Raw genomic sequence first — 17,174 nt, forward strand, 5'->3', positions numbered from 1 at the left:
GGGAGGGAGGGAGGGAGGGAGGGAGGGAGGGAGGGAAGGTTGGCTCTTGTGCCTGATTTAGGGTGAGAACTGCTTCAGAGTGTATTGATATTCAGGATATTTGTAAGGCCTGTTCACATGTTGAAAGTTCGAACTTTCAAGTCCTCTTTGAACTTTTAAGTCCTCTTAAAATTTGTGTAACCTAGTACTTCCCAAACATATTTGATCAAGAAACTCTTTTTTCATCAAAAACTTTCTGTGGAACAAAGAGAGAGAAACACTGAATTGTGTGTGCCTGTGTATTTTTTTCTATTCATCCAAAAGATTGGTACTAAAACTACACCTTGTGGTTATATTGCTGGGATTCAAGAATTTCTCTATTTATAGATTTTGATAATAATCTTAAAAATATGAATAAGGGCAGGGGCGCCTGGGTGGCACAGCGGTTAAGCGTCTGCCTTCGGCTCAGGGCGTGATCCCAGNCTGGGTGGCACAGTGGTTAGGCATCTGCCTTCGGCTCAGGGCGTGATCCCAGCGTTATGGGATCGAGCCCCACATCAGGCTCCTCTGCTATGAGCCTGCTTCTTCCTCTCCCACTCCCCCTGCTTGTGTTCCCTCTCTCGCTGGCTGTCTCTATCTCTGTAGAATAAATAATAAAATCTTTAAAAAAATATATNTGATCAAGAAACTCTTTTTTCATCAAAAACTTTCTGTGGAACAAAGAGAGAGAAACACTGAATTGTGTGTGCGTGTGTGTGTGTGTGTGTGTGTGTGTGTATTTTTTTCTATTCATCCAAAAGATTGGTACTAAAACTATACCTTGTGGTTATATTGCTGGGATTCAAGAATTTCTCTATTTATAGATTTTGATAACAATCTTAAAANCTCTCCCACTCCCCCTGCTTGTGTTCCCTCTCTCGCTGGCTGTCTCTATCTCTGTAGAATAAATAATAAAATCTTTAAAAAAATATATATATGAATAAGGGCAACTAGTGGGTCATGTAAATAACCACCTGATAGCAAGTCCTGCCATGAGATTTCACCCCACGGTGGGTGAGGCGACTATCCCATTGGCACCAGTTAGTGATACTTTGGTGGCTAAAGTCTAACAAGAAATGAATTCGAACAAACTTATAAACTTATCAGGAGCAGATAAAGGTCCAAATTTATCATGGCACACTATGACTTCATAGTAATTTCATTAGAGAAAAGTAGCAGTGCAATGAGTCATTACACACCAAAAATACTATAAAGAATGCTGGCTCAAAGAATCTGGGCCAGATCAGTGAGTAGAACATTCATGTGGAATGTAGCTTTTCGGTTTCTGCAAAAGAACATTAACCATTTCATTAATATTAACTTGAATTTAGTTAGTTTTATGGTCTTGCTTTTATTTAATCTTATAAATTGCTTTTGGTATTATAGTTATATGAATCTCTAAAGATAAATAAATACAGCACTCATAGTTTTATAATTGCAAGTATGGAAGTAAAATTGTGGTGAAGTAATGTATCGGCACTGCCGCTCCTTAGGGAACTTTTCCTTTAACAGATAACCATGTATTATGAAAGATCGGGAAACACTGTCTCTTTATCTTAATACTCCACGAATTGTGGGCTGTAGTGAATCTTTCATCGTAACGGGGCTATTAATAAGCTTGGTGCTGTTCCTTAGTTTCACTAATTCGTTCTTAAAGAACTAGAGGGGACCTCAATTTCAGTTGGGTTTCTTCTTCCTTCATGTGTTTTATGCCCATGTGTTAGTGACCATTGCTTACTGGGGGGAAGAAGTGAGCAGCTAAGCTTCCCCCCTTGCCTCCCTCCAGGGAGAACTGTTGTTACTGACAGACACCTGTCAGGTCCCTTAGGAGTCTTATAAAAAGCAGAAAAATTTTTTTTCCTTTCTGTTCAGTTTTTTAGTTCAAGCTGGTTGCACTGTTACATCTGAAGATTTCCTCACCAGCAGAGGCTTTGTCTTTCAGTCCTATCCTCTGTGAGGAAAGAGCCTGGTCAGGTCTAGATTTTGTAATTAACCACCTAAAGCATGATCCCAAAGCATCACCTCCTGAAAAGTGCACCTGGGCTAATCTCATAAAGTTGTGATTTGTATCCAGAGAGAGAGCAGGTGCCTGTAGGAAAACTTTCCATGCAAAGAAAGCGATATAAACATTTGCCCAGAGAAGGGAGAAAAATAAATATTCCACAAACAAGACCACCTAGAGTCAGTTAGGTGGCAGGAAGAAGACTAGGAAGGAGTTGGCTGGCTTGAGTGTGACGGTCCTGAGGGTGCATTTACCAGCTGAGTTTTCTAGTGAGGATATTTCTCTCCATACCAGTGAGACTGAGGTGTGTATGTCACTTGTGGGGGCACAAAGACNTGCATTTACCAGCTGAGTTTTCTAGTGAGGATATTTCTCTCCATACCAGTGAGACTGAGGTGTGTATGTCACGTGTGATCAAGTAATGTGATGTTGTAACAGAGTTAGGACCAAGTGTTGAGGATAAGGACGTGTGCGGTTGCCGAGAGAATTCTGGAAGGTCTTCTCCGAGCAGCACCCTGTGAGATTCCCAGCCTGCTTTGCAGGATCATCATTGGAATCAAATGAAAAGATAGTGTGTCAAACCCACAACACTATACAAATGTGATACCATTATTGTGATGTTATGGAGAAGCCTGGTCGTCAGACATCTGCCTTTGTCCTGAATCCATATTGTACTTAGCAAGCATTCTTAAGTATTCATGAACGAACTGATTCTCATGGATTTCACATTGAAAACTGGTCGGTGTTCTGTGCTTTCCCCGCTTGGGAACAGGGGTAACAGAGAAGATGATATGTTCTGTCTCTTCAGGTGGCCCTCTGCTCTATGAGAACATCACGTTTGTCTATAACTCGGAGCAGCTGAACGGGACCCAGCGGGTTCTTCTGGATAACGTCCTGTCAGAAGAACAGTGCCGGGAGCTCCACAGCGTGGCCAGTGTGAGGACCCGAGCGGGCGGGCAGCCTGATGGTGTGAGCCCTGGAGCTGTCTGGTCCTGGTCTCACTTGGAGTCAGGGAACCATGCCTGAAATGTCACTTTCATTAGGACAAGGACATTAATGTGGACATCGATTTTCATAGGCTGATTTGGGAGGATTTGAATTTCGTCTAGATCTGGACACAGCTCATGCATCTGGAATAGTTAGTGGCTTAACACCTAGGACAATAGCCATTCAGCATGTGTTCTGCCTACCATATAAACTCACTGGGAAATCTCTATATTTTAATCAATAATTAACCAATATATTAATCATTTATAGCCTACCTATTTCTACAAAAACTGGTATTTCTGATGAACATGCAGAGTGAAGTTTACATGAAGATATCTCTTATGATGGGAAGAATTCATGATACCAGGATCCTGGTACAAAATAGGGATGGTTCTGAGTATTGACTGTGGTCCTTAGCTTCCTGGCAGTCAAGGCAAAAAGGGAGAGCTGATGAAGTCATCACTGTCATTAATAAAGCATCTTCTTGTATTTTACTTCCAGGGAATCATGCTCGTTGGTGATGGATACAGAGGAAAAACTTCACCCCATACACCCAATGAGAAGTTTGAAGGTGCAACCGTACTGAAAGCACTCAAAGTAAAGTCATAGATTTTTGGGGGTCTGGGTTCNAAAGTAAACATAGATTTTGGGGGGTCTGGGTTCCTAAGCGCGCATCGAGTACCTTCTGTGCATGGCAGAGACAGGAAGGAGGAGAGTCGAGGCTGTAGACCCATGAGGAGAGGTGAAGGGAGCTAGTATGAAATGACATCTCTGTTGTTTTAAATCATTCCTTGATTCCTTCATTGAGTCATCAACGTATCAAATTTGTATTTCCTAAATTCATATCTGACAAATAATACACAATCTCCCCCTGTCCTCGAGGAGTTTGGTGCAATGGTGAAAACATACCGAACATGATGATTCTGTACTTTATCAAGGGTTGTTGGGGAGAAAGAGGAATGCTCTCTGAGGGGAGAGAAGAGGAAGAGATTAGCTGTCAGTGTTCCTGCTGTGATTAGGAAGGACGAATTTCAGTGGCTCATTTTACTGACCCAAATCTGTGACCATGCGGTCCTATTCCCACTAGTCAATGCAGACTTGTCCATCCTTATCTTGTCTTACTGAACGTAGTGTCTGCTTTTCTCAAGGCTTCTGATCAACCCAGAGCGATCTGACGTTCTTCTTTGTCTTCAGTTTGGTTATGAAGGCCGAGTCCCACTGAAGAGTGCCCGTCTGTTTTATGACATCAGTGAGAAGGCTCGAAAGATCGTAGAATCCTATTTCATGCTGAACTCAACCCTGTATTTTTCCTATACACACATGGTCTGCAGAACCGCCCTGTCTGGTAAGATTCCAGAATCTGAACTTGTTCCCTCCTATTCTCGATGAAATGAGAAAGAAAACAATGTAAAAGAGAATTCTGTTAAATTTTAGACTCATGGTTTAACAAAGTTCTAAATTCCCAAAACAGAAGAATCTTGTTCAGTCTTAAGTCCCCCTTCCCTCCTCTTCTCCTTTTTGGCCCTCTCAAGTTCTAGAACGCCATCGCTCTGCCTGTCTTTCCTTTCAGAACCATTTTCCCTACTTGCTTAAAGTCATACAGAGAGAGACTTTCCTGCTTGAGGTTTTACTTTCCAGGGAACCCAGAACCTGGAAATTATGGTCCCCCATGATGCCCCCAAAGCATTAAGTGGTTGCATAGAAGATGGAGGGATTGTTGAAAGAAATGTTCTTAAAAAGGCAGAGACTGCCTCTCTCCCAGCTGTCATGATTTCTCCCCTAGACCTTCTTTTTCCACAATGTGTTGAGTAGGAGGGGAGGAAGAATGTCATGGGAAGGGACTTTGACATGTGAACTTTCAGCTGAATCACTCTTTTCTTTTTACACTTTCATTTCACCCCTCTCCTTTTCCTGCCCCACATGAAGTACAACCCATGGAATGCATGGAATTTCTATTTTGTATCTTCATATCAGGAAACTGCTGTCGCAGAACAGGCAGGCGTGATTTGTCCATGGTTTTATATCAGGTTCACACCAAAGCAAGACCCATCTCTTGACTTAAGCTTAGTCCATTCGTTCATCTCTGTGGGTCTTTCTCGTGTTTCCTCAAATTTACAAAGGGCAGCAGCGATGGGAGAAGACAGGTCAGCTTTGCTATTGGAGGTGTTACTGCTCTTTCATTCAGACCTGTTCCCTTTTCTGGCAGGTCAGCAAGATAGAAGAACTGACCTCAGTCATCCCATCCATGCTGACAACTGCCTGTTGGATCCTGAGGCCAACGAATGCTGGAAGGAGCCTCCTGCTTACACCTTCCGGGACTACAGGTAGAACCAGCACTGCCTTCACAACCGGGCTTTGGCCCAACAGTTACCAACTACCCATGGAGACTAGTAAACTGATCTGTTTTGCTTGTCATCATACCCATCGTGATGAAGCAGAGATTCTCAAATACCCTCCGGACCCAATTGCCACGACCAGGAAGCGACTTGATCATCTCAGAATTTTACCTTAAAAATCCAAGCACGTTTTGTTGTATCTTAATCCACAAAATGCCCATTTTGTCTTCATGTAAAAAGTAAAGTTTTTCTTTTTGATCATTTGGCTTTCACTGAAACGTATCCCTTGTGGGATACGTGTCTCGGTCTGAGAGCCCAGGGATCTGCTGCCCCAGTGCACATAGGGATCTTACATTACCACTCACCTGTGTCGGCCTTTTACAGATAAGAAACTGGAAACTCGGAGGAAACATTGGATGATATTTTGGTGTCTAGAGGGAAGTCATCATGTATATAATAGTGGGTCATTACTAGAGCAGAGTGAGCCATAGAAAAACATTTATGGGGCACCCCCTATCTGCAAGGCAAGACTACACCTCTTGGAGCTGACTGTCTACCTCGGGGGGAAAACACATCAGTTACAAGCATAAGCGGGAAGAAGAGAATTATAAGTAGCATGGGCAGGTTCGGAGGGGTAGTTTAAATCTAGTTAGGCTTTCTTGGGAAAAAGTGAAATGTGAGATGAAATTTGAAATATAATAAAATGTTAGCATAAGTGAAACAAGTAAATACTTCAGGGGCATGACCCAACCTATATCTGATCTTGCTCGCTAGGGATAGGAGGGCCGGTTGTTTCGATGTCCAGATCAAAAGAGACCGAAGCAATCAGGGCTGGTCAGTTTATCACGTCTCCTGTATTCCCTGACGAAGCCGTAGGAAGCATATAATAGTACACATGGTTTTCTGTTTCTTCTTATAGTGCTCTCCTGTATATGAACGATGACTTTGAAGGAGGGGAATTCATTTTCACGGAGATGGATGCCAAGACTGTGACCGTAAGTAAACCTATACAGGCAACTTTATGTAGCATTTCTTCATCTCAATCTTGCTGTTTTCCGAGGACTCACGGACTATGGGATTTCAAATATCTGAGCTTGAGAATTCAAGAGGTGCACAGGGGCCCAGCAAACGTATGCATCATGAATTTTAGAGATGGACTCATCAGTAAAATCTTCCAGTCCATTTTACAGATGGGTAGCTTAAAGAGTAGGTATATGCAAGATTTGCTGATGATCCCATACCTAGTTAGTGTTAGACTTGGTACCAGAACTTAGGTCTTCCGATTCTTTGTCAGGTAGTCTGATGGAAACACAAAAACACCTGTTTCGAAGTCATGCATGCCTCGGACTAGACAAATGGATTCTATGGGATAGCTTTCGACCAACCTAGTGTTCTTCATGCTTGGATTGAACATTGGACTTTAGACCCCTAGTTATCAAAATTACTATATATGTGTGTATGGATATATATGCTTGTGACTGTAAGTAGACCTGGACCCAAAAATTGATTTATACACATTACACACACACACACTGTAGATGAGCTTCTAAACACACCTTCATAGGTAAAAATTAACAGTTAATTTCAACCACGGTCTTCCTAGGCAAACCAATGCCTTTGGAAAACCAGTCTACTGAGTTATAGACCATATAGCCAGCATCCTTTGGTCTTTAAACCAAAGAGCATACACCGTGGTAGAAAAACATGTTTTCCAGTGGAGGATATAATTGAATTGTAAATAGATTATGAGATCTATCTATCCTCCATACAAAATCTAAATAGTTGAGGCATGGATCTGACAAACTTGAAGGATTTTGCCTTAGACATACTATTTTCACAACTTTTTCTGAGTATTGATGTTTTCCCTCTCCTATTTTGTATCCTTTTCTAATAGTGACACACCCATAGATCATTCATGGTATACTGCTGGAGTATAAGCGGATGATATAAAAAAATTCTGTACTACTGGATTTAAAAGAGAACCCTATGGAGATTCTGGTTAAAATTGTCCAGAAACATTGGAATAATTAAGAAAAATAGTTCATACAATTTCATGATCTGGAAAATTTAAATCAGGGTTGATGATCCGGGTTGCTTCTAATCCTGACGTAAAATTATCAGTTTTTTAAAAAAGCCTCTGTGCAGAAAGCATTTGATTTCTGAGCTCTACTAACACCAGAACAGATTTTAAAATGCTTGCAGCTCACACAGTTGGAAAGAAAAATCAGACAGGTGGTTGAAAAGATTTCTTTGCTTCTACTCCATCTAGTGGCCATATTTGGAAATGCTCAATGTTTGAAAGCAAGTGATGCCTGGAATACTATGTAAGAATCAGTAATTCATTAATTGTTGAAGGCAAGTTAACTGTAATTCTGCTGTTTAAAGATGTGAAAGCAGGTACTACTGCTCTTTCATGTAACTATACTTCTAAGAGAAAGGTGTAAGTATTTTAAAACATACTGAATCTAACCCCCACCACGATCCCTAAAAAAGTAAAAGAAAAATTGATTTAGAAAACGTTTTGATTCAAAAGCTCCAAGTTGATAGATTCACTTTCCCAAGTTAGCTCTACTTCAGGTTAATACATACGGTAGAGGCTTTAGAGCATTTTGTAAATGATTACAATTCTTAGGTGATCAGTAGTCCGAATAACAAAGAGAAATGGATAGTTTCACTCTTCAGCTTTCCTTTCTTTGACTTAAGGGACAAATGAAGCAGAGAAGTGGCCCAACTTGGGGCTACATGAGGGAAAAAGTCCTCTAAGTTCTTTACTTTGGAAAAATCTGGGAATGACACAATTAACTGAATGGTGGCTAAAGATTTACATTCATTCAAGACAAGTACAGCACAAAGGCTTGTCTGACTTTGAATCATTGGTTAGATGGAAAACAAAAGGAATTCTCTTTTATCATACTTGGAAGATACATGGATTATTTTCAACAGCAGCATAGTTGTGAAACATGAGTATTTTGGGATTTGGGTTTCTCTATGCAAGTTTGAGAGAGACAGAATGCAATAAGTTCTATTTGCTTCATGAAAAATTAAATTCAATATAGAACTGTGTTCCAAAAGTATGTTTGCAATCATCTAAACTTCAGGACATATTTTCCTGTAGAAGTCATGTCATAAATGAAGCTTGTTTATTCTTTTCCATGGCTGATATATAACAGGGGATGCTCTCCATTTGATAAGATTAGTTATAGAGACTTTTGTGAACTTAAAATACCTAAGAACAATTCCAAATGCTTCAGGCAGCTGATAGCTGCTTCTCCTAAACTTTCCCAAGTTCTTCATGTGTAAAAATACTCTCAATTCATCCAGTTCCATCAGAGATAAAGCATCAAGTTATTCCACATCCTGTCTTTAATATTGTAAAATGTTACTGCTGACACTTGATAATCACATAGAAGCAAGGGTGCCCACATGGGGTTGAGGGAGCTCGGACCAGCACCAGGGAAGGAGCCGTCCAGAAAACTCGAAACTAGACTTTAAAGCTGCATGTAGACCAAGGCTTTCCTATCCTACTTCGTATATTTCAAGTCTCATTTATTTTGTTGTTTCTATGTGGAAACATTCAACAAATTCCTTCTCCAGGAAAATGAAATCAGATTGATACCCAGGGCACCCATAAATAGTGAACTCTCTAGATTTGCGTTCGAAAAGTCACCTTGACAAAGCTGCATAAGAAAATCAACTCTCTCCAGCAAAGACAGATCACTTCTCAATTATTGTGACTAGAAGAGTAACCAGAAGCTGACTGCTCTTCTCTGCTTGTCACACACACACCTACACATGCACACGTACACATGCACACACACACACACACGCTTCAGACTTTTTGACCCCTCCATCTCCCTCCAACCTTCCATGTGTATCTTACAGTCTAGGGGTACCTATGTCAGGTAGCATCCAAGGACCTCAGGAAATTTTCCAAATATTGCTCCTGAAGCCCGTGGTGAACACACATAGCCATCCCATTCTATAGTGAAGGAACCAAAGTTCTTCAAATGGGCATGTACCAACCCAAGACAGTGCAGAAGATAACTAGTTAAAATGAGCCCATCTCCTCAAATGGTAGAATGGCACTTTTTTTTTTCTTTTACTTTACTTTTCTAAGCTCTACTATGGAATGAGTGTTTCTCAAGAAAGAAAAATAAACTCTACTGACATCAGACACTTTTTAAAATACAGATGCCAGGCCCCTTATATTCTGTTGCTTAAGTTCAGTCCATTTGGAGAGCCAGCTCATTCGATCGAACACGCGGGCTCCCTAACTGTGCCTCTTCCCTCTCTGCCTCCTCTACCTGAACGTTAGCGAGCAGCTTCACCTGAGCCCTGCACCAGCTCGGAAGGGCTGTGTCAGTCATTTCAGAGCCTGGGGCCATGGAATAGGCCTCCCCAAGGAGGAGAGTGTTCTCATCACTGGAGGTGTGAAAGCATTCACTGAGGACCACTGGGCGAGAATACTGTAGTGGAAATTAAAGTATCATAGGAAATTAGACCTGACTTTTAAAAATCTTTGTGTTGTGAAAGGCTCACAAGCCGTAAATGTACAATTAAGGCTTGAGAAGAGGTGCACCCATGGAACCACTACCTAGATTAAGAATAAAAATGTGCCAGCACTCTAGTGCACGCCGTTGTTTTTGTCATTAAATGGGCATCTGCCATATGCCAGATACTGTGCTGGGACTAAAGGCTGGGGAGTGGAGTGAAAAAGAGCCTTGGTCTCCCTGGAGTTTGCCGCCATCGTGTCGCCTGTGTTCAGTGGTTACTCTGTGTCCTAGCCTGCGAGAGCCGTTTTACCTAAGTGCTTTTATGTCTGAATTGCACATTATGCTGAGCTTGTCTTTGTTTTACGGGTGAGGAAATTGAACCAATCTATGTCTACTCCGGCCCCAGGATTCCATTATTCTTTGATTCAAAACTTGACCTAAATAATCCCATAGAAGGTAGAGAAAAGGGTCGTAGAAATGCTCATGATATGGAAACAAGAGTCTAATTTCCACGTTCTTCCTCAGGCTTCTATCAAACCAAAGTGTGGGCGTATGATCAGCTTCTCGTCTGGAGGAGAGAACCCGCATGGAGTGAAGGCGGTCACCAAGGGCCAGAGGTGTGCCGTGGCTCTGTGGTTTACCTTGGACCCACTCTATAGAGAATTGGTGAGTCTGAGACCCACCCAGAAGGCCAATTAGATGTCTCAAAGACATGCTTTGTGAACTGATTTATATGAAAAGTCCGTTAATTGATCCATAACCCTTCAGGGATCTTAGAGATCATAAAAATCAATCAGTCAATCAATCCATCAATCAGTCATTCAGTCGAACTATTACAGAATCCTTTCTTTCTGGTTTCCACCCCTGGCTGTGTCTCCTAAGCAAGAATAGATTTTCCTATTCAGATCCACGATGAAGCAATTACACAACTGCTGTGGGTAGTGTAAGTTTGAGAGAAAGAAGAGGGACTAGGAAGGCGATTCTAGAGCATATGGGTTCTAATAAGGAAATGTGTGTGGAAATAGGAATTGAAGTGGTGTCTGGCAGTCTCTAGTTAGCTTATAAACAAACGGTGACATCAGGAGAGAGGAACCACTTTCTACTGGGCACCAAGAAGACTGATTTATTTTCTCAACAAATCATTAAAAAGAGCACTGAGTAATTTATGAGACACATGTAGAAGACGGTGAGTCAACCTGAAAGTTTGTCATTATTTACTATTAACTTAAACATTACATACTAATATATTGTTACTATTATATTGGGAGTAGACACTTAACCTGGATCCCATCCTTCTTGATGCCCCCCAGCCAGAGCTTATGGTCTCTCTCTTTGGGGCTGCAGAGAGAGGAGTTGAGACCAATGGGTAGAAGCACGTGGAAGGAAAATGTCAGCTCAACATAGGAATGACTTTCAAATAGTCGCCTGCGATTGGTGGCGTTGTCCACCTCGGGAGTGGCAAGTTCCTTGTCACTCCAGTCAAAGCCTCGGCAACAGCTTGGCATGGGACACTGACGTTGAAACTGAAAACTTCACGGCAGGGACTCAACTGGGTGTCTTCAGTCTCCTCCAGCTCCGGTATTGACGAGCAATGAAATTCTAGTCTTTAAAATGGCATTCGATCCAGTTTTCTCTTTGGATACCTAAATCGGACCCAATTTAGTCAGAAACTGTTTAAAATTCATTCCTCTGTCTCATGCTTTTTGCCATCGGATCCAACTTACACAGTTTTTAGGCTACATTCTGTAAGCATTCTTTCACGTACCTCGCAGATGTTTATGGAAGATCTCTGTGCCTGGGCAACTCTGGAAGGTAGGCCCTGGGGTACAGGGGTGACACAGCGCAGTCCCTGACCTCGAGGAGCTTGGAGAGGTCAAGAAGAAGTAGATCCAAGACGTCAGTGTGCATTTTGTAGGGGGCATTAAGGAAGACTGACTGATAGAGGCTCACTCCCCACCGGGGAGATGATAGCCAGGCACCCAAAGGAGCAAGAGTGGTCCTGTCCTGGTCCTGACTGAAGGTGAGGGGAGCAGGCAGAGCACACAGTTCTGAAAATTTCAAGGGGCAATGATCAGTCTCCCTCAGCTGTGATTCCTTTCTTTCCTTGTGCTTGGCCACTCCAAAACGCCAGCACCTGCCCCCCTTCCAACTGCACTCTTGCACCAGGGATTCTAGGCAAATGAGCAGACCGGAAGATCACATATTCTTGGAACATCACCACACTCTCTCTCTCTTTAGTGTTCAGTTCAACAAACATTGAGTCCCTTTCATTACTCAGTATCCCAACCCTCTCTTCCAAGATATTTTCTATCAAATAAACTAACACAAAGTAAATTCTCTTGGCTTCTTGCTAATCCAGAGTGAGGAAACTTCTCCAGAATCTGGGCAGTAGCGGCATCTAGTGGTCACAGGGGAGAATGACCAGAACCTCTTCAGCAACCGCTAGACTAGCCTATGGAATTCCCATACTTGGCCCCACATTATCATCAGCTGGGGAGTTTTACAAACCACTGACATCTGTCTCCATCCTCAAACATTCTGGCTAAGTTGATAGGGAGTGTGACCTAGGTATGGAGAGCTTTAAAAGCTACCCAGGTGATTCAAATGTGCAACAAGGTTGGGGAGCCCTGAGTTAGGTGCCTCTTCTCAGATCGAATCCGTGAGCAAGGAAAGCCTATGAAGGAGTTAACAGAGCTGGCAGATTTCCCTGCTTGTCCCCCATTGTTTTAAAGATATCAATTCTCAAGATAGTTAGCATTGTAAACTCTGAAGGATGCACAATATGCGTTCCTTGGACATGGAGTCCAGCTCATGAACTTCTGCCCTTTCAGGAGAGACATGACTGCAAGCGTCTGTTGCGCAGTCAGATCTGAGAGTTTGTATCAGTTTTGTACATCAGTTTGTTAAGCAGCAGGTTGTCCTTCCCTTGTTCATAAAGTAGTTCTCAGGCATCTTACTCAGCATGACATCACTTTAGCTTTGTTATTTAGTATATTTGGTCCTTTTGATTGCATTTATGAAGGCATCATTTTCAATGATGAGGTCTTGAACGGAAAGGCTTTGTTTTCGAGTCATAAAATAGTTTTTCCATAACTTGCTGCACTGGGCATTGTGCTAGGGACTAGCAATAGGGGGCACGGACTACGTAAGACATACCCCTGTTTCCAAGGAGCTTGACGTCAAAATGAACACATAAGGTGAGGGCTAACATAATTAAAACACCAGGTTAAGTTCAGTAAGACTTATTCGGGGCAAATGCATATGTTACGGGATATAAAGAGGAAACCAGAAAGGCTTCATTGAGGAGATGGCATTTGGCCTGCACCTTAGGGAGAGAGATTTTAAACAGAGAGAGGATCCTTCATCCATTTATGAATTTATTCATTGAACATAATGGAGCCCTTGCCATATGTCAGTAGTTTTTCTGGGCAGTGGAAATACAACAGTGACCAAAATCGGCAAGATTTCCTGCTTTCATGGTGCTTACCTTCTCGTGGAAAAAGACAGACCACAAATAAGTAAAAGAGTAAATAACTGAGAGATTTTTGGATAGTGAGACATGATGTGTGGGAAAGGGAACAGGCTCACTGATTCAAGAGTAAAGGGGAGGGGACAACCTGCAAGAGCTCTCCAGACAAATGACAAGTGAGTTGGCACCTGAGTGACAAGAAGCAGCCAACTGTGGTAAAGGTCTTGGGAAGAATATTCCAGGCAGAGGACAGGTTGCAAAGGCCCAGAGATCAGAGGGAGCTTGGACTGGTTAATCCACCAAGAAATCCAGAGTGGCCAGAATATGGTCTGCAAACGCAAGACACACAGTGATCTGAAAAGAGGACACTGAAGAGGAGGGATCCAGTGTGACAAATTAGTGAAGAAACACGAATTCCATTCTCACTGGGGCAGGAAGGCCATGTGCCTTCCCCGACTGCCCCCCATTCTGGGAAGTTACAGGATAGGACAGACAATACGGTACCTCTAGTACGTACGGGATAGAAAGCTCCATCTCATCTACAGGTCGTGGACTAGAGTAGTGATAAAGAAGGTGAAAGGACATAGAAGGTTGGAGATGCCATGTGGAGGGAGAACAACTGGTCCTGCTGATGGTTTGATGTAGGGGGAAGGGAAAGCGTAGGATATGATGGAAGCATCCAGAAGGACATTTAACCTAGACTACGGCTAGGGTTTTCTTTGAGAGAGTTGCATTCAGGGACCTTGAGGTAAGTCAGAAAGTTACGGTGTAAGTTGAGGTGAGAAGAGAAGGCAAGGGGAACCAAAGAAGAGAGAAAGGTCTAAATCAGGCAACTCCTTTAAGCACGCCAAGAAGATTGGGCCTGGAACCTCAAGCAACAGGAACCCATGCAAGGGTTTTTGGGGGTACAATTTGGAAGCTGCAGCAGTTGAGCTAAGAGATGATGAGAGCCCAAACCTGTGGTTCTCTAGTGGGAGCGATTTTGCCTCCCAGGGCACATTTGGCAAGGGATAGGGACATTTTTGGTTGTCAAAACTTGGAGGGAGAGGCTACCAGGTCCCTGTAGTGGGCAGAGGCCAGGGCTGCTGCTAAACATTCTACTAGGACCTCCCTCAACAACAAAGAATTCTCCTGTCCAAAATGTCGGGAGTGCCAAGGTTCAGAAATCCTGCGCTAACCTAAGGCAACAGTAATGGGCACTATAAAGGGATGGAGACAGGAGGTAGAACAGATGGGACTCGGTGATTTATCAGGTCCAAGGAAGCGTGGCTGGGCTTTGAGGGCAAACGGGTGAGCAGAGGCGGTCCTTACTGAGACAGAGAATTGGCGAGCAGGGCCAGAATAGGTACGTGCGGGAGAAAATGCTGACTCCAGCTGGAACGCTGGATTGGAGCACTGAGTCGGAGATGCCTATGGAAACGTAACACAGAAAAGGTATTAATCAGTTGAATGCACAAGACTTCCGGGCAAGAGAGAAATCTTGGAAAGGTATTGCTTAGAACATAAGGAAGTCAGGAGAAGGCATCAGTGGAGGTATGGAGATGAGGGTCAATCCTGAACCGGAACTAGCACCAGTCCCCGTAGGGACGGATGCCCTGAAGAGTTTGGGAAGCACCTACCGCTGGGGCTGATCGTGATTCCTGTTAACAGAAATGTGTCCATTACCTGTTTTGCAGGAGCGAATACAGGCTGATGAAGTGATCGCCATCCTGGATCGGGAACAACAAGGGAAGCATGAACTGAATATCAACCCCAAAGATGAGCTATAAAAACGAGGGAAAGAAAAGATCTATCAGATATTTATTTAAATTGTTAATCTTATGAGAACCTTTTTATTTTTGTACAGAGCCACGGTATAAATTAACAGGTTAATTCGAGTCACCAGATCCCCCTTCTGTTCCTGAGGATGCTCGCTTTGCCTCATTCAGCGTTTCTCATCAGGTCCTCTCCTCCCTTCCCCTCCACACACACTCACACACGCACATGTGCACGTTGTTTGTGCAGATGCGAAAGCTCTAGCAGAAAGAATAAGTTCATTCTTGGCAAAACTACACCTCTCCTGTGCGCTCCAGTTCTAAAGTTAGCATGCGATTTGGACTCAGAAGCCTTTCTGGCCCTGTGCCCTTCACCAACACCCTCTCCCAGTGCGGGGGCGATGAGCTGGAGTCCGGGGAGCCCCCCGTGGGGTCAGCACCGGCTTGCATGTCCCTGATCTGCGGGAAGAACACTGCAGGAGATGGTGGGGCCCGGCCTTTCTAGGGCCTCGGTGGAGTTACTGGCCCTGGTATTTTCACCTGAGCACAGACTTACACTGGAAGCTGCGAGTCCTCCTCCACAGTGTTCCAGAAAGGACTGCCCTAAGACTGGTGTCTTTAAAAACCGTTGTTGGGGGGGTTGAAGTAGAAAAACTCTTCACCCCGGTGCCTTTGGAAGAAAATCTTCAGTCCCACCTGAATCGGGGCACCACCGACACATTGCCTGAGTGTGGGGTCCAATGGTGAGAAAAATGGATTTCGGAGTAATTCCCATCTTCGGCCGCGTGTATTTTGGTGTCCCCTCGTCTTTGCTGCTATCCAGTTCACAGATTTATGCTTGTGTCTGATTGTTGAATACAGGGAGCCTGATTCTAACATCTGGCATTTATTTTTCTTCTCCCAAATGTTTGGTGTGTCTTCAGGTAATGGTTTTGTGGCTTTGGGGACAGCCCAGGGACAACACTGGGCTGTGACTAGTTTTGTTGGCAGGTGCTTCAGGACCACAAGGAAAGTGGAAACTCTGCTTCTGAAGGCATGGAAATGGTTAGCAGAGGTGTTCGTCCAGAGAACGTCTGGTCCTTGGCCAGAATTCTAAGGAAGCCCTGCAAAGACATTATTTGGGGTGGGGCTGGGGTTGTTCTAGCCTCGGGAAGCCTACTAACTGGTGGGAGATTACTTGCTTCTGTGAGGGGCACTGGAAGAGGTAGTTGACCTTAAGAAGACCAGCAGATCCAATATTCTCTGGAAGATCACATTTATTGGTTGACATATGATCTTGGTTGATAGTTAAGCACATTCCTCCTCTGAGACTGAAAAGTTGAGTCACAGCAAGTTATGGGCCATCTGTTTTCTACCCAGCCTTCAGTTGGGAGAAGGGAAGGAGCATTAGATTATAATCCCAGCTGGATCCAATATGCCCTGCTGTGTGACCTGCAGCTACTGTCTTTCCCTTTCTGGGCTTCAGTTTCCTCTTCTGAAAATGACATCATTGGTTAGAATTGCGTCCAAAAGCCCTTCAGCCTCTTGCTTTAAATACAACACAAAGCAAATAAAAGACAAAAACAAAGCCGATTTTAGAAATAGGCACAAATACAACCAAATGTACTTCTGCAAGCATTTTGAGACTTGGGAATGGGTTCCCTCTGTGTCTATGTGATTTTAAAACTTTAAACCCCACTTTAGGGCTAAAACTCCCTGAGCTTTGAAAAGGTAGATCTCTGTTTGTTTGCCGTCTCACCGAGAAGTGTTTTCTGACACGCGGATTTGCTGATAGGGGAATCTGGGCAAGATCTGATTTCTGTTTTCTGGCAACGAGGCATCAACAAAGCAAACAGTCTTTGGCTCCGTGTAGTTCCCGCTTCCTGGGTGCCGTGGGAGCTGCCGCAGAGGCAGGGACTCGAGCACGGACATGGAGATCCTGCCCGCAGAAAGTAGGGGATGGCCTCCGGAGCTGTGGTGTGGAGCCATCTCGTGCCATGTGCTGACTGCACGGAGTAGGGATTCCTGTTTTTCAGGTTGCCCGTGTTGTTGTATACCTGGGACAGCATGTATCCACTAAAGCATTTATTTTTTAATCTGCTCCCCATCAAACCATACATAATTGTATTCAGATAG

At 43.5% G+C, this 17,174-nt stretch overlaps 1 protein-coding gene across 1 annotated transcript in view; it reads left to right on the forward strand.

The window, feature by feature from the left end:
• Positions 1-15,935, forward strand: part of P3H2 (prolyl 3-hydroxylase 2) — a 176,055-nt gene extending 160,120 nt beyond the window's left edge. Inside the window, exons 9-15 of the mRNA XM_034661179.1 lie at positions 2,829-2,956; positions 3,509-3,604; positions 4,202-4,352; positions 5,214-5,331; positions 6,263-6,338; positions 10,362-10,502; positions 14,982-15,935. Coding sequence (XP_034517070.1) covers positions 2,829-2,956; positions 3,509-3,604; positions 4,202-4,352; positions 5,214-5,331; positions 6,263-6,338; positions 10,362-10,502; positions 14,982-15,074 — 803 coding nt within the window. The 3' untranslated portion in view covers positions 15,075-15,935. The remainder of the gene's footprint in view (positions 1-2,828; positions 2,957-3,508; positions 3,605-4,201; positions 4,353-5,213; positions 5,332-6,262; positions 6,339-10,361; positions 10,503-14,981) is intronic.
• Positions 15,936-17,174: the final 1,239 nt, after the last annotated feature.

This window comes from Ailuropoda melanoleuca, chromosome 1, assembly GCF_002007445.2.
Source record: "Ailuropoda melanoleuca isolate Jingjing chromosome 1, ASM200744v2, whole genome shotgun sequence".
In the NCBI taxonomy this organism is placed as follows: domain Eukaryota; kingdom Metazoa; phylum Chordata; class Mammalia; order Carnivora; family Ursidae; genus Ailuropoda; species Ailuropoda melanoleuca.